Here is a 22,290-nt window from a genome sequence, read left to right as displayed (position 1 = left end):
TTTTATATAGTGCTCATTTTTTAATTACAAAGTCATGCAGGATCAAGAGACACAAGGTGGGTGAGGTAATACCTTTTATTGGACCAACTTTTCAAAATTGTCCAACTTCTCTATAAAAGATATTACCTCACCCATCTCGTCTCGCTGCTATCCTGGGACCAGCATGGCCACAACAACACTGCATGCAAGATTAAGTCAAATGCCTTATATTAATAACATAGCAGGTGCACAGCATCATTCATCCTTGCAAGATCGGGGACCCCCGCTGTCTTTGCCTGCTCATCTCTTTTCACCTTCTGCTTTTAACAAGAAACAATACACACCTGCCCTTCTGCAGGATCAAGCCTGTCAATGTACATCAAGTGCCCCAGTGCCATAATGGTGGGTACATAAATATAGAAATAAATAGCTTTCTTGTGTCCACCTCAGTTTGGAGGCATGTCGCACATTTGGCAGATTAAGAGGCAAATCACAATTCCACTACCCCACAGCGCGCTATTCATGGTGAAGATGCAGAAGAAGAAAGAATTATGTGCTTGAAGGAAGAAAGGAGGGAGAGGATGAAGAGATGGGAGAGGGAGGATGGGAAAACTGCTGCTTTTCCTCACTGCCTTTGATAGTGTTAGGGGTTGAGGTTTGCAGGGGTTTCTTCCAAAGGGTCAAGGATTTAGTTCAATTTGTCTGGAAATACACAAAGAATGAATGCAAAACCACTTAGTGCAAGAAAAAATAATAGGATCATAGAACTGGAAGGGACCTTGAGAGGTCATCTAGTCCAGTCCTCTGCACTCGTGGCAGGACTAAGTATTATCTAGACCATCCCTGACAGGTGCTTGTCTAACCTGCTCTTAAAAATCTCCAATGATGGAGACTCCACAACCTCCTAGGCAATTTATTCCAGTTCTTAACCACCCTGTCAGGAAGTTTTTCCTAACGTCCAACCTAAACCTCCCTTGTTGCAATTTAAGCCCATTGCTTCTTGTCCTATCCTCAGAGGTTAAGAAAACATTTTTTCTTCCTCCTTCTTGTAACAACCTTTTACATACTTGAAAACTGTTATCATGTCCCCTCTCAGTCTTCTCTTTCCAGACTAAACAAACCCAGTTTTTTCAATCTTCCCTCATAGGTCACGTTTTCTAGACCTTTAATCATTTTTGGTACTCTTATGTGGACTCTCTCCAATTTGTTCACATCCTTCCTGAAATGTGGCACCCAGAACTGTACACAATACTCCAGTTGAGGCCTAATCGGCGTGGAGTAGAGCAGAAGAATTACTTCTCGTGTCTCGCTTACAATACTTCTGCTAATACATCCCAGAAGGACGTTTGCTTTTTTTGCAACGATGTTACACTGTTGACTCATGTTTCGTTTGTGGTCCATTATAACCCCCAGATCCCTTCCCGCAGTACTCCTTCCTAGGCAGTCATTTCCTATTTTGTGTGTGTGCAACTGATTGTTCCTTCCTAAGTGGAGTACTTTGCATTTGTCCTTATTGAATTTTATCCTGTTTACGTCAGACCATTTCTCCAGTTTGTCCAGATCATTTTGAATTATAATCCTATCCTCCAAAGCACTTGCAATCCCTCCCAGCTTGGTATCGTCCACAAACTTTATAAGTGTATTCTGTATGCCATTATCTAAATTAGGGGTCGCAAACGCAAATGATCACAAGGGCCACATGAGATCTCCTGGTTCATTGGCCCGAGGGCCGCATCACTGACACACACACCCCATCGCTGCCTCCGGCCCTGCCCCCACTCTACCCCTTCCATGAGGCCCCGCCTCTTCCTACCCCTTCCCTGCCCCCATTCCAACCCCTTCCCTGAAGTCCCCACCCCAACTCTGCCCCCTCCCTACTCCCAGAGGGTGCATGAGGGGGTGTGGCAGGGGCTCAGGGCAGGGAGTTGAGGTGCAGCAGGGGTTTGGGGTGTAGGCAGGGGCTCAGGATGCAGAAGGGGTGTAGGGTGCAGCGGGGGCTCAGGGCAGGGGGTTGAAGTGCAGCAGGGGGTTGGGCTGCAGGCAGGGGACGCAGGGTGCAGCAGGGAGCTCAGGGCAGGGAGTTGGGGTGCAGGAGGGGTGTGGGATGCAGGAGGGGGCTCAGGGTAGGGGGTTGAGGTGCAGCAGGGGGTTGAGGTTCAGGCAGGGGGCTCAGGGTGCAGCAGGGAGCTCAGGGCAGGGAGTTGGGGTGCAGGAGGGGTGTGGGATGCAGGAGGGGGCTCAGGGTAGGGGGTTGAGGTGCAGCAGGGGGTTGAGGTTCAGGCAGGGGGCTCAGGGCAGGGGTTTGAGGTGCAGGCAGGGAGCTCAGGGCAGGGAGTTGGGGGGTGGGGTAAAGGAGGGCTTCGGGCTCTGGGGTGGCAGCAGCGCACACTGGGGCCAGGGCAGGCTGCTGGCCCCGGCCCCACTCTGCTCTGGGAAGTAGCTGGAACCATGTCCCTGCGGCCCCTGGAGGAGGGAGGACGCAGGGCTCTGCGTGCTGCTTGCCACACCTCCAGGTACCTCCCCGAAGCTCCCATTGGCCGTGGTTCCCCGTTCCCGGCCAGTGGGAGCTGCGGGGAGGGGCGGGGGCGTCTGGAAGCCAGGGCAACACACAGACAGAGCCCTCTGCTTCTCCCCCCAGCAGGCCACAGGGACATGATGCCAGCCACTTCAGGGAGCGGCGCAGGGCTTGAGGGGGCAATCCTGCAGCTGTAGTTTGCCCACCCCTGGCCTGGAGGTAGCAGGGCCGCCCAGAGGATTCAGGGGGCCTGGGGTCCTCAGCGGCGGGGGGCCCCCGCTTCGGCGGTGGGGGGTCCTTCTGCTCCAGGACCTGCCGCCGAAGTGCCCTGAAGACCTGCGTTGGGGGGTCCCCGCCGCCAAATTATTGCCAAAGACCCAGCTCTTCGGTGGTGGGTCCTGGGGCGGAAGGACCCCCCCGCCGCGGGTCTTCACGGCACTTCGGCGGCGGGTCCCAGCGGAAGGACCCTCCACCACCGAATTACCGCCAAAGACCCGGAGCTGTCCCGGGCCCCGCGAGAGATTTCCGGGGTCCCCGAAACAAGTGAAGGACCCCGCTCCAGGGGCCCCGAAAAACTCTCGTGGGGGGGGCCCAGAGCCTGGGGCAAATTGCCCCACTTGCCCTCCCCTCTGGGCGGCCCTGGGAGGTAGGCCAGGGAGGCGGGCGTGGGCCACTTGGCGGGTGGCAGGAAATAGCCCAGCAGGCCACGTGTTTGAGACCCCTAATCTAAATCATTAATAAAGATTTTGAACAGAACCAGACCCAGAACTGATCCCTGTGGGACACCACTCATTATGCCATTCCAGCATGACTATGAACCACTGATCACTATGCTCTGGGAATGGTTTTCCAAACAGTTTTGCACCCACCTTAGAGTAGCTCCATCTAGGTTGCATTTCCCTCGTTTGTTTATGAGACAGTCATGAAGACAGTATCAAAAGCTTTGTTAAAGTCAAGATATACCAGGTCTACCACTTCCCTCCATCCACAAGGCTTGTTACCCTGTCAAAGAAAGCTATCAGGTTGGTTTGACACAATTTATTTTTTTACAAATCCATGCTGACTGTTACTTGTCACCTTATTATCGTCTAGATGTTTGCAAATTGGTTGCTTAATTATTCGCTCCATTATCTTTCTGGGTACAGAAGTTAAGATGACTGGTCTGTAATTCCCTGGGTTGTCCTTATTTCCCTTTTTATAGATTGGCACTATATCTTCCATGACTTTTCAAAAATAATTGCTAATAGCTCCTTGAGTATTCTAGGATGCATTTCATTAGGCCCTGGTGACTTGAGGACATCTTATTTGTCCAAGTAATTTTTAACTTGTTCTTTCCCTATTTTAGCCTCTGATCCTACCTCATTTTCACTGGCATTCACTATGTTACTCATTGAGTAACAGGCCTGCCCTGTCCTTGGTCTTCCTCTTCCTTCTAATGTATTTATAGAATGTTTTCTTGTTACCCTTTATGTCTCCAGATAGTTTGATTTCATTTTGTGCCTTGGCCTTTCTAATTTTGTCCCTACATACTTGTGTTATTTGTTTATATTTATCCCTTGTAATTTGACCTAGTTTCCACTTTTTGTAGAACTCTTTATTTTTAGATCATTAAAGATCTCCTGGTTAAGCCAGGGTGATCTCTTGCCATACTTCCTATCTTTCCTATGCAATGGGATAGTTTGCTCTTGTGCCCTTAATAATGTCTCTGAAAAACTGCCAACTGTCTTCTACTGTTTTTCCCCTTAGACTTGTACCCCATGGGATCTTACCTACCAACTCCCTGAATTTGCTGAAGTCTGCCTTCTTGAAATCCATTGTCTTTATTTTGCTGTTCTCCCTCCTACCATTCCTTAGAATCATGAACGCTTATCATTTCGTGATCACTTTCACCCAAGATGCCTTCCACTTTCAAATTCTCAGCCAGTTACTCCCTATTTGTCAAAATGGCAGATTACAATTAAGCATTAGGTGTAGTTCTCCCTGAGCAAAGGAAAAGCTCGAGATCTTTGCACATCCACTCCTTTACATTTAAAGGTGCAGGGTTAATAAAGGGGCAGGGCATGTCTAAGGAGATGTACGCTTAAATGTATTTCTAAAATGGCTTGGTCAGTGTCCATAGATTCATAGATTTTTATTTTAAGATCAGAATGGACCATTATGATCATTTAGGCTGACCTCCTGCATCACACAGGCCCAATAACCTCATCTACTAATCTCTGCATCAAGCCCATAACTTCTGTTTGAGTTACAGCATGTCTTTTTGAAAGACATCCAGGCTTGAGTTGTCATTGACATCATCAAGAGTTGTGAATGTTCTAAACTCATTAGGATCACAACTTGAATCAGTCAAATTGTTCCATCAGTCCAAGCCACTTAAAGAAAATCTTTTTTTTTTAATGCAAACACAGTGAGATGCTCCATGATGGTTGGAATGTTAGAGCCTGATTTTGAAAAGTATTGATCACCAGCAACTTCCACTGACTTCATTTATAGTGGGTGTTCAGCAGTTCTGAAAATCATCCCTTTTTGGCTTAATATCTCACTGCTGTAGATGCTTGTCAGTACACCTTAAATACTGTAGGGGGCTAATACCTATTCCTTTTTCTTAGGCTCCTTTTCTTTGGCCCTTCTGCAGCATGGATTTTTGTTTGTTTGTTGTGTATTTTGGTAGATCTTGTGTGATTTGTTGTGTGAGATTTGATGTCATAATGAAAAGTTTCAATAAAGCTTTAATCAAAACCACAGATTTCATGTGTCTTTCCAAATGCATGAGATGCACTTGCCTCATCTAGAACGGTGCACTAATGTTATATGCCTTTCTCTAATAACAGATGTTAAAACAGCAGATTGCAGGGCTCCAGGAGGAGTTCAGGAGAAATGAGTCCCACTGGCATGCTGCCCATGGCAAGCTAAAAAATCAGATTGAGATGCTGACCAAACAGAACCTGGAGCTTCGAGATGAGCTCAGAGTTTCAGAGCATCAGAGGCTGGAAGCAGAAAAGAAATCTGGAGCTGTGGATTTAATAAGCAGAAAATCAGAAACCCCGGTACTGAAGGATCTATTGTCTGTAGGTGGTTGTCTGAGCAGTGGAAGTGTCTGGTATACCAATGTCAGAGCAATTCAAAGTTTTAAGATTTCTGCAGAATCAGGAATGCATGTGCATACTCTCTCTCTCTCTCTCTCTCTCTTAGCCAATTGTTCTCAGGGAAATAACCAGTCCCAGGCTAGTACCCTAACCACTGGGCCATCCTTCCCTTTGTAAGTGACAGTAACTACATTCTTCTTTACAAGGTGCCTGGAACCACCAATTTCACTTGATAAAGCAAGGGAAATGGTAAATAATCTTTATATATTTTAATGTAATTTTAATATAGCATTAATGAGAATTAAGCCCCTAACTCCCTTAGGCTCCTTTGGGAAATGTAATCCCAAACTCAAATTTAATTTTGATTTTTAACTAGACTGAAATCTGCCTGTTACTTCTGATGACGCTTCTTTTTATGCATAGTGAAGGTCACAGAGAAAAATGATTCCAGCTGTGCTGTATGCAACATAAAGGACACCAGTACAGAACAAAACTGTATAACAATCCCAATCAAAGCAAGAGCTAGAGAAGGCAAAATACGCTGGACATTTTTTTCTAGATTCTGGCCCCCACTCCACCTGCTTTGGCCTTCTCTGGTGGTGCAAAAGAGCCATAAAGCCTGGGCCTTCAGCCTCTGAAGAATCCCTCTGGGCTGGAGAATCCTCAGCTGGCATAAGGGCACCGTATAGGGGACATGACCCTGAGGCTGCTGTAATTTATGCTGGGGACCATTCTGTCCCTGGCTAGCCCCAGGCTCAGAGGAGCATAACTCAACCAGATGTGGGATCTAGTCTTTTGTGTATAAACTTAGGGTGATTCTATTTTATCTCTTGTCAGAGCCATTACGTTTTCCAACTCCAGGCACCTAATAGTGAGGGATTTCCATTCCGTATTGATCTCTTTGTTTGGGATAAAACTGGTGCCACCTGCTCCCTCCACTCCCCTGTGGTCTAGCTGAGTGAATAGTAGCTACCTGTGTACTTATGTCATATTGCCTTGTTACCTCAGAAAATGTGAAGGGTTGGTGCAAGTTTTTTCACCAGGTACAAGATGAAGTGACTTTTTCTGTTAGATGTGATGGATAAACCATCGCTTTGTTTATCATAAATTCTCCATTAGGTTTCAGAAGCTATTTTGAGAGGGACATCGTCTCTGGCTAACCTAGAAGAAAGGTCATTGCGAAGTAGCCATAAGAGTCGCAACACCACTCCGGTGGGGAGGAAAACGCCAGTGGAGAAACATCCCCCCAGAGATGTGAATATGAAAGTATGGATAAAACTCGGGTCCTTATTGGAAACAGTCATTTTTCCACAGTTTAAAAACATGAGACTTATCTTAGAGAATGATTTCTGGGACCAAAATGTGTGTAAACGAAAGTGTCCAGCTACATGGGGTCACCTTTTCTACATAGCCCCGTGTGTGACTCAGCACTAAGAACGTGCAGTAGTAAAGTTTTCCTTGCACTCTTCCTAACTCCATACTGGTGTGAGACAATCATCTGTCTCCTATTTTGAGCCTAACTGAATTGCCTATTTGTAGTTATCACAGTGTACTGTGCCCCTGCCCCAATGCATGGTTTTGGCCCTTGAATTTGCACAGTGTGAGAGGATCCAGTAGCATTGCCCCACCCACTCTTCCAGCCTCCCCTTCCCCTCCCTGGCTCTTTGGTCCTGAAGAGAGAGACACACTAAAGACTTGCACACGGGAGGCTGTGAAGTCTCCTTTCATGGGCTCTCTGCTCTGCAGCCTTATCTCTGCAAAGCTGAAATCCAGTATTTTCTCTGTTTCAGGCCTTGCATAATTACGAAAGAGACCACACAGAATTTGGCCCAAAGTGTGAAACCCAATTTCTCTTTAGTGCACATAAGACCTAATCCTACTTCCAGTCAAATCAATGGCAAAACTCCCATTTGACCATAATGAGTGCAGCACTGGGCTCATATTGATAGCCCTTTGACTGCTTTTCTGTGCCTGGATTACACCATTGACTGATGCATCTCGCTTTTCAGAACTTTTTCCTGAATATCTAGTTAGAATTTTCCTCCTCCTGGCTTCAAGTTGAGACTTTTTTTATTTTGTTTCCATTTGAACATCTCGAATAATAATCCTTCCCCTGCCTTTTTTTTTACACCTAGTCTACATCTGTGCCTTGTCGGTCAGATGAACGGAGATTCCTCCTGCCTCTGCAGTTAATGATCTCATAACACAAATAGGTTCTAGCATCCAGGGACATGTAGAAGCTACTTCCCACAGTAGCTGCAGCAATTACCACATTTGCCTGCCCAATCACTGAAGTAACTTGGAATTTAAAAACACGTGAAAGGCAGTTACTTGTGAAATGAGGTTACTGTGCAACGTGAATAGAGATGGCAGGAAGATTTTAGGGGGAAAAAAAGCCTTAAAATTCTCTATTGTATTATTTGTGAAGTAAAATGTGATCAGGTGAATAAAGACTGTATTGTGTAATGTGCACAGACACAAAGGGGCAGCATTTGTATTGTGTGTGAACTATTAGCTTGTCATTGCCCCACTTTTGAATGGGGTGGCCTAGATTGGATGTTTGTCCTCAAGACTGGATGTCTTTCTAAACAATATGCTCTAGTTCATCTAGAAGCTATGAGCTGATGCAGGAATTACTGGGTGAAATTCTATGGTCTGTTTTACGTATGAGGTCAGACTAGGGATACAATTTTCAGAAGCACCTAAGTGACTTGGGAGCCTAAATCCCATTTTCAAAAGAGACTAAGTCACATCAGAGCTGGTGCTAGGCGTAAGCAGACTAAGCAATTGCTTAGGGCCCGAGCAGCTCAAGGAGACCCCCATTTGCTTTTTATTATGTGTTGGGGGGCGGGAATATTCCTGCTTAGGGCTCCCAATGGGCTAGCACTGCCTCTGAGTCACACTGAAAGTCAGTGGGACTTTAGCTCCTGAATGCCTAATGCCATTTTTTAAAATGAGGCTTAGGCTCCAAAGTCACATAAGGGCTTTTGAAAATTTGACCCAAGGCAATTGTTATGGTTCCGGCTGGCCTTAAACACTGTGAGTTAAATCTTGGCCCCAGTGATGTCAATGAGAGTTTTGCCATTAACTTCAGTAGGGCCAGATTTCACTCTATGAATCTATAAGTGCTTAATATGTGAATATCCTGCTGCTGTGATTTTCGCAGGGTTGTTCCAGCTTTACAAGAACCGGAAAATGAAACTGCTTTGAAACAAAAGTGAAAGTGGCTTGTCCACTTCCGTTTTCCAAGCAGAGAGAAAAACATGAAAAGTAAACAAACAGCAAAAATAGTGAAAAGTAAATTTAAAAAAAAATTCTAACAATTTTGAAATAAGCAAATTATTTTTGCTACTTTTACAGAATGACTTCAGTGTGATTTTTTTAACATGACAGTGTATATTTAATGCAAAAATATTGAATGCATTTCAGGCAATGAAGAGTACAGTGCAAAGGACTGAGTCTTTGAAATCAGTAACCAGGGAACCCAGAGAAAAGACACCATCTAATCACTTTCATAGCAGAAGTACAACACCCACTGGCAGGAGAACACCCCATCAAGGAAGATTAACACCCTTTGAGCCAGAGAAGGTAACCAGTTAATAGTGTAGACTATTCTGATTGTTATAATTATTTACTGTTCATATTATGATATTGCTCAGAGGCGCTGGTTGGGATCATGGATCCATTATGACATGTGCTGCCCCAATGAGTTTACAATCTAAGATGACAAGCAATACGCTTATGTTGGGGGAGAGGAAGACAGTTAAATAGAAACAAATTGTAGATACCATATCAGTTATTTATGGTACAGACTTCATTTCTTGACAGCCCAGGAGAAGTTCACACGTGACCATTCATACACTGAGAATTGCCAAGTTACAGAGGTGGTAGGACTGTATACTTGTCTAAAACTCTTCATTTTGTTTTAGGTTATGCATCAATCATCTCTTAATGAACAAAGAACCTATGGCAGGAAGTCACCTGTACTTCCCGTCTCACACTTGACTGTGTCTAAGGAAACCAACTCATCTTCTTACATAAAAGGTAAGATTTCCTGCAAGCCCTATATTTCTATGGCTATGATTTGTGGGAACTTTCCACCTGCCAGCAGTGGTCTGCAGGTGAGTGTATGGCTTCTTTCTTTTGCTCCAGGAGGAGGCAGCACCAAGTGTTGCTGTCAACAAGAATGAGATTATTGCTGCAATAAGCAATGTGTTGCATGATCTGAAAGTCAGCATTTTTAAAATGGACTCTGAAACAACACTGTGGCAGTTGTATGACTGGGCACTTTCCTAGGCCTGCACTGACCTTTTGAATCTGTTTTTCTTTCCACACCCTGTAGGCAGATTTTCATCCACCTCAGGTAGTTCGGAGGACACAGTCCTCTTTCGCAACCAGAACGAAGATGTTTGTAGCTCTGCATCCTGCAGTAACAATGAGGAAACACAGGTATATTTATACATAGAGAAATATTTAATCATCCAGCAAGATTTATACTTCAGCTTTCACAGACACCGAGTTAAATCCTAGTCCCATTTCAGTCATTGGCAAAATTACCATTGTCTTCAGTGGGGCCAGTATTCAGTCTGCTTCATTTTCCCTCCCATCTGTTGGTGCTGACTGTACGTAAAACAATATAGTGACATTTTACAAATCCTATGGTATGTTTCTCTGTGAAAATAGCTCTTTATAACGATTTGTCTTAAGGAGGTTTACGTTGCAACTTCATATTTTCATCTTGACATAGGAGAAAGAGAATCTGTGCCTTCAAAGGATTCAAAAATCACTTAAACCTTGGGATCAAACAGCCTCTGTGACACTCTCCAGGAGAAACAGCATAATCCCAAGTGGCAGAAAAACACCAGCAGAAAGTTTTTATGCAGTACTGGATGCTGAAGCAAAGGTTTGAGCTAATTATAGGTACTGGCTCACGTACTGATCTTCAACACCCATAGCTCCAGCCATGCAACCGTGTGCTGAAATGTTGTTTCGTCAATCCAAGCAAAATAAAATATACCTGGGAAAACAGAACCCTCCATTTCAGCCTTCTTTCCTAATCGTTAGACTATTTCACATTTCTTTCATGGGTTAATATTAGTTCAGGTTCCTGAAAGGCCTTGCCTTCTGTTGCCTGATGAAAATGCATATGACCTTGTAGGAGTAGGAAGAGGGATTATTTTCTCTGCAAGACTTGGGGCTGCTCATAGCTCCAGTGCAAAGCTTAAGCAAAACTAAATATTTTTTAACTACAGTTTAGTTGCCACAGCTGTCTTCAGAGCACCTCAGAGTGTGTGTTTTCTGTCATTGCCTGACATTGCTAATATGCCCCAGAAGGCTTTGCTGCAAAAGCAGCACTCTGACCCTTTGGAGATATCTTGGCATACATCGGCAGGCAGCAGAGAAAACCCCATAGTGTTTTGGGCCACCGTTAGGAAATCTGGATTTGGAAGAAATGGGGAATGGAAGACAGCTAAATTCAGAGAGAAGGGGGACCACTGGTGAAAATACCACTGAGGAAGCTTGAATAATGCAAAAGGTGAGGGAGGCCCTTATCTTGGCAGGGAGGACAGAGGCATTGCTAAGGAACTGCAGAGAGGGTGGACAGCTTCTGGAATGCTGTGACAGAGTTTGGGGTCCCCAGGGATTGTGGGTCACCTTGTTACACCCCTACCCTGTCTCCAATGAGAGGGAGACTTCCTTGTGCTTAACTGGCTGTCAGCAACCTGATACCTCCAGCCTATTAGCCACCCAAGCCCTCTCCTCTGGGCTGTGCCCGCCCTTCCTTTGCCTTGCAGCTTAACAATAGGTGTACCCCAGTCCCTGAACCCCTTTGAAGCATTTGCCCTGTAGCATCCGGCCCCCTCTCCACTGAACACTCACAGAAATACCAGGGCTGCAGTCCCCAGGGGAACGGCATACACTCCAGCTTGTATGATTCAGCTCAGGATCAGCAACTTGTTTAATACCCCAGCACTGAGTTTTATATATAGTGAGAACAACAATAAGTTTATCATCAAAGGTTCAAGAGATAGTGAGTAAGGATAATGGAACAAAGGGGTGATATATAAAACAAAATCATGACTTGCTTTCTAGAAACTAAACTTAACTATTAGGTTAACCTCCTGTCTAGTTTATCTCGCCCAAAGCCTTTTGCAGCATCTTCAACCAAGCTGGTTAAGATCCTGTTTTCATGGATGTAAACGCACTACCTGTTTAATTCCTAGTTGCAGGTTACTAACTTTTGCCTTCTACCTATATCCCCAAAGTTCATTGTCTATACTCCGAGATGGGATAACCCATCGTTTGCTGTTCCTGTGTGCTCCTTCCTGTTGATTTCACGTCTCCCTGTTGACTTCATATGTAAATGTGCCTCCATTGTGTTAGCTTATGATGCTTCATTTACATGCAACAGAGAAACAGGTGAATACATATTTTTTTTCTGACAGGAAACCTGTTTCTCCATCTCTGTTGTAATACAGAATTTAAGAACATATTTTTAGCATAGATATGTAACTCCTTCCATAGTATCTGTACATACGTTTCACAGTGGCCAATGTGACCCTGGCTTTCATTTAAGACCTCATATGATATTCTTTGGTGAACCAGAACGCATCAGATCAGGATATTCTTGTAACCCCCTTGCCAGCTGGAACTGAGAGGCCCAGGTCCCAGATGGCGCTGGTGATTTGGGGTGCTGGCTCACTCTCACACCCTAACTGTCTGCAGCTTATTGTTTCTCTCTTGTGTTGCTCACCTGAATGGGTTCCTATCCTGCCAGGAGAAAGACTTTGTGTTCCACTGGATTTCTGCCTCCAAAACAAAACACACACACTCCCTGACTGTAGCTAATATTGGTTCAGGATGGGTCTGGACACTGTGGGCCTGATTCTCACTTACATTGAGGGCCCTTTACACCGTGGGGATAAATATAACTTAAGCCCATTTTAAGCCAGAGCAGCCTGAAGGGCCTGCCATGTAAATGAGAACAGGGCCCCATGTCTCACCCTTCTGTGCAGTACTTGTCTCCCATAGTAATGCTCTCCTGATTAGCATATTTTTGGCAGAGTTGATTAAGATTAGCAAAAATAATAGCAAAACTCTGTGTTCATGTAACAATATAACAGGGACTATAATGTTTCCATAGACTTCTCCTCCAAAATCAACATTATCCAGAAGATCTTCGCTATATGAAGAAAGCAAAAAGAGTGATGAGGAGGTGCGAGAAAAAATAGAGTATGCAGATGGCAAGGTAAGGGACCTTACGCAGATGTAAGGGTAGAAAAGGGATGACCAATAGGATACCTGATATGGCTATGAATTACCGTTACAAAGGCTCCAGAGAACGTTTTGTAAGTGAAGTTTCCCTCCTCCACAGGAAAGCAAAAATGTAAAGATCACACCATATGTTTTGGGAAATTTGATTCAACTAACGAGCTTGGAATCCAGACACCTGGATTCACCATGTGACCTTTGGCAAATCTCTTATCCTGTCTGCTTCAGTTACCCCATTTGTAAACTGGATATAACAACACCTACCATCTACAGATGAAAAAGTGCTACCTAGGTGTGGTGTTTAACTGCTTGCATGGATTGGGCAGCCCTCTTTCCAATGCCATTACAGGAAGTGTGGTTGGGACTTGCACCCAGGCTCCTGCCAACTCTTGTGTAACATTGCTACAAACCGTCTTGTCCCATTAAACTGTTTTCAGCACTAATTTAGGGGGGACCCATTGTCAGCTATGGGTCAGTTTTCTGGCGTAGACCAGGGATGAGACATTAGTTCATTCCTCATGTCCATTCAGTCCTAGACCTCTCTGCAAATGCTACCAGTGAGGGTGTCAATTAATGCCGGTTGCTTTAATGGGAGTTTATATGATGTTGATACTGCCTGGCTGGTGGGGACTGCCCAGAGACCACCAGCTCGTCACAGTTATCATTGAGATGGGCTCTGACAGCCTCTACCTGTCACAGTTCCTTCTCACAGAAGTAGCAAATGCAGGACCTGTAGTTCCGCATCTGGAAAGGAAAACAATCATGAAAAGATTAGGCATTTTCACCACTTCTTTCAGCTCATAAAATCAAGAGTTGTTCTGGGCTTGTTTGGGGGGGGCTAGAGGAATGGGATAGAGAGGTGTTATGCATTAAAGGTGGAGGGAGGTATTAACACCCACCCTAACGCACTTGGACCTCTTGGTAGCAATACTTCTTGTTAAAGTGTTCTTCATAACAATTTTCAGTTATTATCCAGGCATCTTTGAATACAATTGAATTTAAATAAAAATATTGTCCCAAGTATCCATTACAATGCCTATTTTGGGAAGCCCTAGTTTACTCTCTTCCTCCCCCACAAATTTTTTGTATTCCTCCTCTCTCCTGTTCATGACTTTCCTTTCCCATGAGGAATGGCTTATGACACCGGCACCATATGGTAGAGTTAAGGCACAGCTCTTCTGACCACCTCCTCCACTGGGATTTCACTGAGTGGCTTATGTTATGTAAATCAATGCAACCTGATGATCAGAAGCAGCTGCCCTAGTGACTCCAGCAAAGCCAGCTTGGGTTAACTGGGTTCTGCTGGACAGCAGGTCTCATCTGATAAACACATCAGCTGCAGAAAAGTACACGGATGATGTGTTCACTGTCTGTTTGTCAAGTGGTCTTGAGTGATTTCCCAGGGGCTTTCTGCATGCAGCAAATTTAGCTTCCATAGAGCTGAAGTGCTTGTTAATGGGGTCACATTATCTGGAAGTAAAATTGCCATCTGCATATGTCATCACCATAGCCAGCTTATCTGATCAGATCATTTTGGTCCCCTCCACCCAGATCCTAGGTTTCTTGGTGGGGGACTCAGTTTGTTCTGACTTGTGTGGAGATATATGCAGACTAACTAGATTGTCTTAATCAGGAGTCTTAGCTCACTCTAACTGAGTAGCTACAGAATTGTCATCCTTCATTGAAATCACAGTGTTTGCCAGCCCTCCGAAACTCAGACTGAATGAGAGGAAATAGCAATCTGGCCAGCCTGCCAAAGCCTGCATTTGGGGGTGGGGGAGAGAGAGAGATAGACAATGTTTAGGTCTCTGTGTTGGCACACAGGTGACATAGGAATTACTTACCCATGCTATATAAATAAGCTTTGAAGGGCTGCAGCGTAGCCTGAGGTCCCTGTGTTAATGAGATATTTAGCAGGACACTCTCATTTTAGTTACACCACTGCAACGTTACTGACTGCACTGAGGCTGCAATGATGTAGCTGAGAGGGCTGTTTGGACCATTTTGTTTCTCTTATGTGGGGTATTTTGTTTGCTTAAAGGTAGAAGAGATGCTTACTGATGGCCGTCGAATCATTACTTTCCGCAATGGTACCAAGAAAGAGATCAGTGCTGATAAAAGGATGACGGTAGTTACTTTTTTCAATGGAGATGTAAAGAAGATCATGCCGGATCAGAGAGTGGTGTGTAAACACCTGTATTTTCTTTTTCTTTTTTTTTTTAAAGCTTGTCAATATTTTATGCAGATTGACTAGTACTACAAGGCCCTACATCTTGTGGCCAGGGTAGAAGAAGAGATTATTTTAGTAGAGATTTGAAAGGGAAGCAAGGTGGCTTGGTGACCTGGGCTAGAGAGTCTACCCCACAGACAAGTGGAAGAGTGAAAAGATGCCAAGAGAGCAGTAGAAGATGGAACAAATGGTGCACTGATGCTTACATCTTTGGTGGAGCAGGTGGAAATGGAAACCATGATACAAAGCAAAGTGTGAGACATGGCTCCTTGGGGCAGGGAGTGTCTCTTTATTATACATTTGTAGGGTGCCAGTGCAATAGGCTCCTGTCCTCTAGGTGCTACCATAATACAAATAGGGGATAATAATGTAATGTGAGCTGGGGTGGAGTTGAGCAGGTTCTTGAAGGTAGGATGAGAATTTTACACTTCATATTATGTGTGCAAGGGGGAGCAAGAGGAAGGATCCAGTGGGCCAGGAAGATAATTTTAGCAACTGTGTTGATCATTTATATGTTGTAGAGGAGAAAGCAGCAAAATCTGGACACATCCTATATGTAAGAGGAGGAGGAGAGGGAGGAGTTGAAATATAAATACAGTTACTTGTGTGTATTCTAAATACCCTAAGTTAATTCAAAATCAATTTCTGTGAGAGATTTTTAAAAACATTGCTATAATTGTATCCCATTATTAAAATATTAGAAACAAAATACAAACTCTTCACTGTCCTTGCAGATTTATTATTATGCAGATGCACAGACAACCCATACTACTTATCCAAACGGCTTGGAGGTGCTGCAGTTCCCTAACAATCAGATAGGTATGTGGTAGCTCATAACTTTTGCAGGAGTATCTTCTTATAAAAAATTGCCTGACTCTAACTCTGGGAGACTGGGACTTTTCACGTCACCACTCTGTCCCTTGGATTCCCCATCTATAAAATGTGGATAATTGATATTTGCTTTGAGATCTACAGATGTAAAAGCACCGTTTTGATGCTTATCCTTATTTATTCTTTACCATTTTTAGTAGGTTATCATCTATAAAGTTCTCTCCTCATCCCCATGTCTTGTGAAAGAACATGCTGTAGTTTCATATAAACCAACATGATGGAGTTTCTAAATAGACTTTAAAAATATTGTTTTCTACAGAAAAACACCACCCAGATGGCACCAAAGAAATTGTGTTCCCAGATCAGACAGTGAAACGCTTCTATGATGGTGGGCTTGAGGAAACGGTTTTTCCAGATGGTACAGTAGTAAAAGTAGAAAAGTAAGTATCCTGTGAGGTGACATGACTGGGGCACTGAGCAGATGTATACCAGCTCTCCTGGTGGGAGGGCTGAAGGCTACAGCTTTAGTTTGTGTCTTACAGGGTTCATTTTTACAAACGAGAGGGTTGTTTTGTTTTCAGTACATACTGATTTGTTTGGAGGTTTCAGAAGAATTGAAAAGAGAAAGGATTTGGAGTACGACTGGAGGAAAGCTTTTACCAGAGCGAAGCATTGGGGATGATTCTTCACTGCCTTGCATCTTGTATAGTCATTTGCAGCTGGACACAGTGGGTGTGATTTGATTTAGTAGCACTTTACACTCACTTTGTTCAGCTGTAATGACTTGTTACGCAAGGGGCAAGGCACCAGAGGGTCAGGTGCACTGGGTTAGTGCATAGAGCAGGGGACAGAAGATCTGAACTCCTGGACTCTATACTTACCTCTGTTGCGGACTCTCTTTCCTTGGGCAAGTCATTGCAAGTGACACCTCCCTGTGCCTCAGCGAAAAATGAGTAATAATAATACTTATCACCACATATCTCACAGGAGTATTGTGACAGCCACTGTTTGTAAAGTGCTTTAAGATTCTTGGATGAAGAGTGCTCTGTAAGTGCAAATTATGTTGTTCATTATTATTCGAGTTAAGTTTACATACTGACACATGTCTGTGATGAAGACCACATTGTGAGAACTGCTGAGAACCACAGTCCTTCTGTAAACGCTGTTACGTTTGGGTGGTTGAAGATCAGAGCTGTGTGGAAACTTGGAGGGGAAAGCTTCCATCTGATGTGTTATATATATTCATAAGATATATTCATAAGAACATTCAGTCTCAGTGATGCATTCCTGTGCACCCTGTCAGTCTCCTGCAGCAGTGTATATAACATTAGGGCTACTTTCACCCATGTGAACACAAGGAGATGTCAATTGTGTGTCATTGCACCAGCCTGGGCCTATCCACCATAGAGAGGATTCATTTCACGCAACATAATTGCAGCTTCACCTCCCTTGTTGCTTTCACCTGCAGGGAGCAGTTTTAAGTTATGGATGGGACTCCATCAAAGCCCCACTGTTGGAAGCAGCTCTTGGAATGCGTTGATTCAGTATATCCACACCCATTCCCTGTCCAGTGCTGGCCACTTTGGAGGCAGCCCTGGCCCTCAGCATTGGTTTCTGCAGCTATCTATTATACTGTCGCAGCCTGCCCACAGTGTATTTTCCACTGCTGGAGTCTGTCAGGATCAGGGGAGCCAGAACGGGTGACCAGTGGGTTATGGCCCCATCACTTTTTACCAACCATAAGACCAAGCAACAGGGGGAGGAGGTGGAGAGGAGCGAGTGTGGGTGTGTGTGTCTTGGCGGGAAGAGGTGGTGCAGGAGCAGGGCCTCAGGGGAAGGAGTGGCGTGAGGGTGAAGGCTCAGGGAAAAGGGGTGGCATGGGGGCATGGCCTCAAGGTGGGGAGGGGTGGCACAGAGGGGCAGGGCCACGGTTTGGGTGCCAGTGCCCTCCCTCTCCCCCCCCAATTTTAGGGAGCTTCCACCGCTCTTGTCAGGATGTACTATACACCCATGGGGACTCTGGGTTTTTGTACATGGCTGAATACTTTATCGATTGTCATTTTTTTCAGGAACGGTGATAAAATGGTGATGTTCAGTAATGGGCAGAAGGAGATTCACACGTCACAGTTCAAGAGGAGGGAGTACCCCGATGGCACTATAAAGACTGTGTACTCCAGTGGCCAACAGGAAACAAAGTATTCCTCTGGACGGGTTCGAATCAAAGACGAAGAGGGCAACATCATCCTCAATAAGAAGTGATTCATCTGCTCTAGGCGCAGTGTTGTATGTAGGTTGTTCAAGCCAGTTTCTGGCTGAGATTGGTTATTATTTTACAGTGTAGATATCTGTATCCCCTGGAAGTGCACAAGTCTGATGTGTTTTGTTCCTTGTCCCTTTGCCTGCCTTTCTGTTCCTTGAAAGAATTACGGCCTGACTGAGCACCCACAACTCCTCTCAAAGTCAATTAAGGATCAGGCTCATAACAAGTCGTGTTCTCTAAAATCATAAATGAATGCCATGCGTCTCAAGGAAAACCAGAAATTGCACTGTGGAGAACATTTCACTTCTTCCCACCGGGTGTAAGGAAGAAGGGGATGGACTAGGAGACTAAGCATATGATATGATATGCCTAGATATGATAAGCATATGATATGATATGGTCCACTTTGTCACATGGACCATAAGGTCACGTTCCAAGTAGATATGTAGAATTGAATTTTACTTGCATTCACTGAATTTTAGTTAAACTACAGCTTTCTGGGTGGGTGTTTCTTGAACGAAGCTTCTAAAACTGCACTCACGTCTGCCCTGAATAGACATTAACCAACCCATGGTACTTTCCTTTCCACCAGGTGTTTGCCTGATGACCTTGCCCAAAATTTCCCTTCCCCTTACTCAGGTGCTAATTGGCACCTCTGTCTACCCCAGAAATGGCTGCATTTCAGTGGTGTTGTATGTATACCACATAGCTGTAAGACACTTTGAGATCCTTTGGAAAGACACCATATAAATGTAAAAAATATTGTTTTTATTATTCAGCATGGTAGATCCACCCAGACATGCTGCATTAAACAAAATCATTAATGTGAACGTAGTTTATTAAGTAAAAATCTAAAGACCATGGTCCAGCTCCTCAGACTTCAATAGAGCCATGTTGATTTACACTCCATGAAGATCTGGACGGAAGTCTTTAATGTTAAAAATATTTCTTGTTGATTGTCTCTGTCTCTCTCTCTAGCATTATTTAATTTCTTTTTACTCCAGCACCCAAAATACATGTGTAAACTCATGCAGACTCCTAGCAATCTACCTTTATTCTTTCCTCACATGCAAGTGTTAAATAACTGCAAGATTATGCAATTGTTCATTTTTCTGTTTTGTTTTTTGCAGCTCAGAATACAAACAAATTTGCATTCAAATTACTGTGCAATCTGGAAGATGTAGTCTGACTAGACAGAAAGAGTATGAAACAAGTTATTTCCCATTAATATTGATCACAGATGACAGTGTGTATAAATGTAATTACTCTTTTCTAAGCATTTGATGATGAATACATTGTAATGTGATTCGGGTGTGGTAACATAGTTGTATTTTTATTTCTTTTACTCCCTATGTGTAAAATAAACTATTTAGTATGGTGTGCTTTTCACTATCGTAATCTTTAATTCATTTCTACATAGCTTACGAAAGGCAGCTTATTAAAGAAATCCAAAAAGATCTCTTGAAAGAGACCATTCTATTCCATGTCCTTTGTTACAGGGTAATACTTCTTGCTGCTACATAAAGGCTGAAACGAGGCTAAGTGGTTTGTCCCAAATAACCATCACAGCAAAGCTGTCATTGAAAACTGCATTCAGTCAGGTTAGGAAAATAGACATGGCGTTTGCATCTGCAAATGAGAAACATCAAGCTTATTCCTAAGAATACTGTTTTTAAAAAAGTTTACTGATCGTCAATGAAGCAGCTGATTTGTGCTCATTTACGGGTATTGAGGAAATGTTTGGTGGTTTTTGCATGTCACTTTTATCTTTAAATCATGATTAAGTATCTAGAAATCTGCTTGTTTGCACCATTAATTATAATCCTGTGATGGGGTGCCTGCCCCACACTGGGCTCTACGGGGTTAATAGAGCCCTAGGGCGCCAATCAAAGAAGGGCTGCGAGGAGCAGTCAATCAGGGCTGGGCAGGCCCCTATAAGAAGGGCTGCAGAGCATTCACAGTGGAGAGATCTGACAGCCTGAATCAGTTGCCTTTAAGGGCACATTGTAAGGTCTGTTTACCCAGGCTTTCTCCGAGGGTGTCATCTGGGGTTGTTTGTGTTGGCTACTGTTAGATGCTGGGGGCACTGTACTGTTATATGACTGTTCTTATTTAAATGTGCCATGGGGAATAGTAAACTCTGTACGTGACATAAAGACATTTACACGGTGGTACATGAGGAGAGGCAACTTCTCAAGTAACCAGGCTCTAATCTAAGCTATGTCCTGTAGGGCTTTACAGATCAAAGTCAGCACCTTGAATTGGACCCAGAAGTAAAAGTGACAACAGTAAAGTCATCAAAGAACTGGTGTAAAGTGTTTCCTCTGAGTCATACCCGTCTAATAGTTATATAGTTGCCTTGTCCACTACCAAAACTGCCACGTGGCCTTCATGCAGAGGCTCATGTGGATGAAACATACATTGCAGTAATCCCCATGAACATCACAAACGTACGGGATTGCCTTGGCAGGCTCTTGATCCAAAATAAAATGTCACGAATGTCTTACCAGCTGTGCTTGAATTATGGTGGGGCTGGGGAGGGGCAGGCCCCCCCATACTACTTTTAGTGGTTACCTCACTTCTGTCTGATGACTCCCCCTTACTTCTCACTACTGGTTACATTAAAGCCACCCCCTATTTTTTCCCCATAATTTGAACACTACTTACCATATGCAGGAAAAAGGTTCTCTGGGCCAAAAGCTTCACCGTAGCACCCCCAAATTGCAAACATCTTGGAGAAAAGATAAGCAAAATCTCTTTCGGGCACAGGGCAGGAACTACTTCTGTTGTATCCCCAGGTTCCAACCCACTAGTATCCACCTATGTCTTATCTAGACTGAGTCTCAGGCAACTCGCTCTAAGTCCCTGGCCTGGCCAGGCACTAGGAAAGTGGACACTGCGCCATCTGGGTCTGGTGGATTTAAAGCTGCATGTCCTGTGCATGTTAATGATACCACACCCCAAATCATTTCGCTAGTGCTCCCAGGAGCCTGGCACCATACTGCCTGGGGTAGTGGCAAACCAGAGCCTAGCTAGTAGAACTCTTTACAGCTGTAATTGCCCATGGTAGAACCATTTGGGGTGAGAGCAGAAACAAATATTTAATGGTAATTTTGTTGTCTGACCTGGGGTGCTAGAAAGCAAGCCTCAGGAGAGGCTGAATAGTATAAAAGCAAAGGAACCATCAAAATAAATAGCACAAGACAAGTTTTCTCTCAGAGAGAGGGAGAAGGTGATGGCATAAATCACAAGAGCTATGTAGCTCATGCCATAACCAGAACACCTTCAATGGAAATAAAAACATAGTAAAAATGAGCCCTGATTTGGTTATTCTTAATACAAAAAGACAGCTCCCTACCTCTTCCTCACACCCCTCTCTTCTCTAATCCTTCATGCTGCAAAACCCCTCTGCCCTGTATTCCGACTGACAATGGCCTTTCCCAGCCACAGATGATTCCTTCTCAGAGCACAGATAACCTGTATCAGTGTGGCTGCATACTCCATTTGCAGGATCAGTGTCTTGCCAACCCCAAAACATCCCTCTGTGATTCTTATTATAGAAGCTGTAAGGGGTGACTTTGTAGGGAGATAGAATACAGTTGCAACACCTCAATTCTTTGTTACGCACAGATTTTCTGGCATCAGACTTAGATGCCATGGCAGTCAGAATTTTGCCTAATGTTTGGAACAAAATGAGAATGTGCTTCTGTAGATCAAGCAGATGCAGTTACTGACAGACGGACAGTTGGTGGCAGTAGAGATGCACAAGGAGCTCAAATGTGTCAATTCAGTGTTGTGGGGGGGCTTTCGCCCTACTCAGTTTATTGCGCAAAAAGTGTTAAACCAGCAGTCTGATGTAAGGCTGCATAATTATGGCATAGCAAAGCTGAGTAACTGTTTAACATTAGTAAGGCCCCATCAGGTGTATAATGTCTTGTGTCTGTGGGAGAGATTTTATCTGGTGATCCAGAAATGGCACTTGGCGGTTTCATCGCAGCTCCAATATTAAATTCCTCTGTTGCTGTGGGAGTCTTCATTATAATATTTTCTACCTCACAAAGACTGTTGGGGAGTCTTTGTTTAGTATTTGAGAAGTAGGTTTGAAAACCAGTCTGGA

At 44.1% G+C, this 22,290-nt stretch overlaps 1 protein-coding gene across 13 annotated transcripts in view; it reads left to right on the top strand.

Moving 5' to 3' along the window:
- The window catches only part of LOC120400888 (centromere protein J-like), a 124,520-nt gene extending 104,957 nt beyond the window's left edge, over window positions 1-19,563 (top strand). For 12 of the 13 annotated variants that reach the window (XM_039530157.1, XM_039530168.1, XM_039530155.1 and 9 more), the window contains 11 exons: window positions 5,326-5,562; window positions 6,700-6,846; window positions 9,010-9,168; window positions 9,510-9,624; window positions 9,923-10,029; window positions 10,328-10,483; window positions 12,725-12,829; window positions 14,894-15,034; window positions 15,817-15,901; window positions 16,233-16,353; window positions 17,983-19,563. In XM_039530157.1, the coding sequence (XP_039386091.1) occupies window positions 5,326-5,562; window positions 6,700-6,846; window positions 9,010-9,168; window positions 9,510-9,624; window positions 9,923-10,029; window positions 10,328-10,483; window positions 12,725-12,829; window positions 14,894-15,034; window positions 15,817-15,901; window positions 16,233-16,353; window positions 17,983-18,172 (1,563 nt within the window). In that variant the 3' untranslated portion in view covers window positions 18,173-19,563. The remainder of the gene's footprint in view (window positions 1-5,325; window positions 5,563-6,699; window positions 6,847-9,009; window positions 9,169-9,509; window positions 9,625-9,922; window positions 10,030-10,327; window positions 10,484-12,724; window positions 12,830-14,893; window positions 15,035-15,816; window positions 15,902-16,232; window positions 16,354-17,982) is intronic. The other variant, XM_039530166.1, reaches the window with a different exon arrangement.
- The last annotated feature ends 2,727 nt before the right edge of the window (window positions 19,564-22,290 follow it).

The sequence above is a fragment of the Mauremys reevesii genome, linkage group 3, assembly GCF_016161935.1.
Source record: "Mauremys reevesii isolate NIE-2019 linkage group 3, ASM1616193v1, whole genome shotgun sequence".
NCBI lineage: Eukaryota > Metazoa > Chordata > Testudines > Geoemydidae > Mauremys > Mauremys reevesii.
The sequence above is the reverse complement of the archived record's forward strand: the minus strand, read 5'-3'. Positions and strand labels throughout refer to the sequence as shown.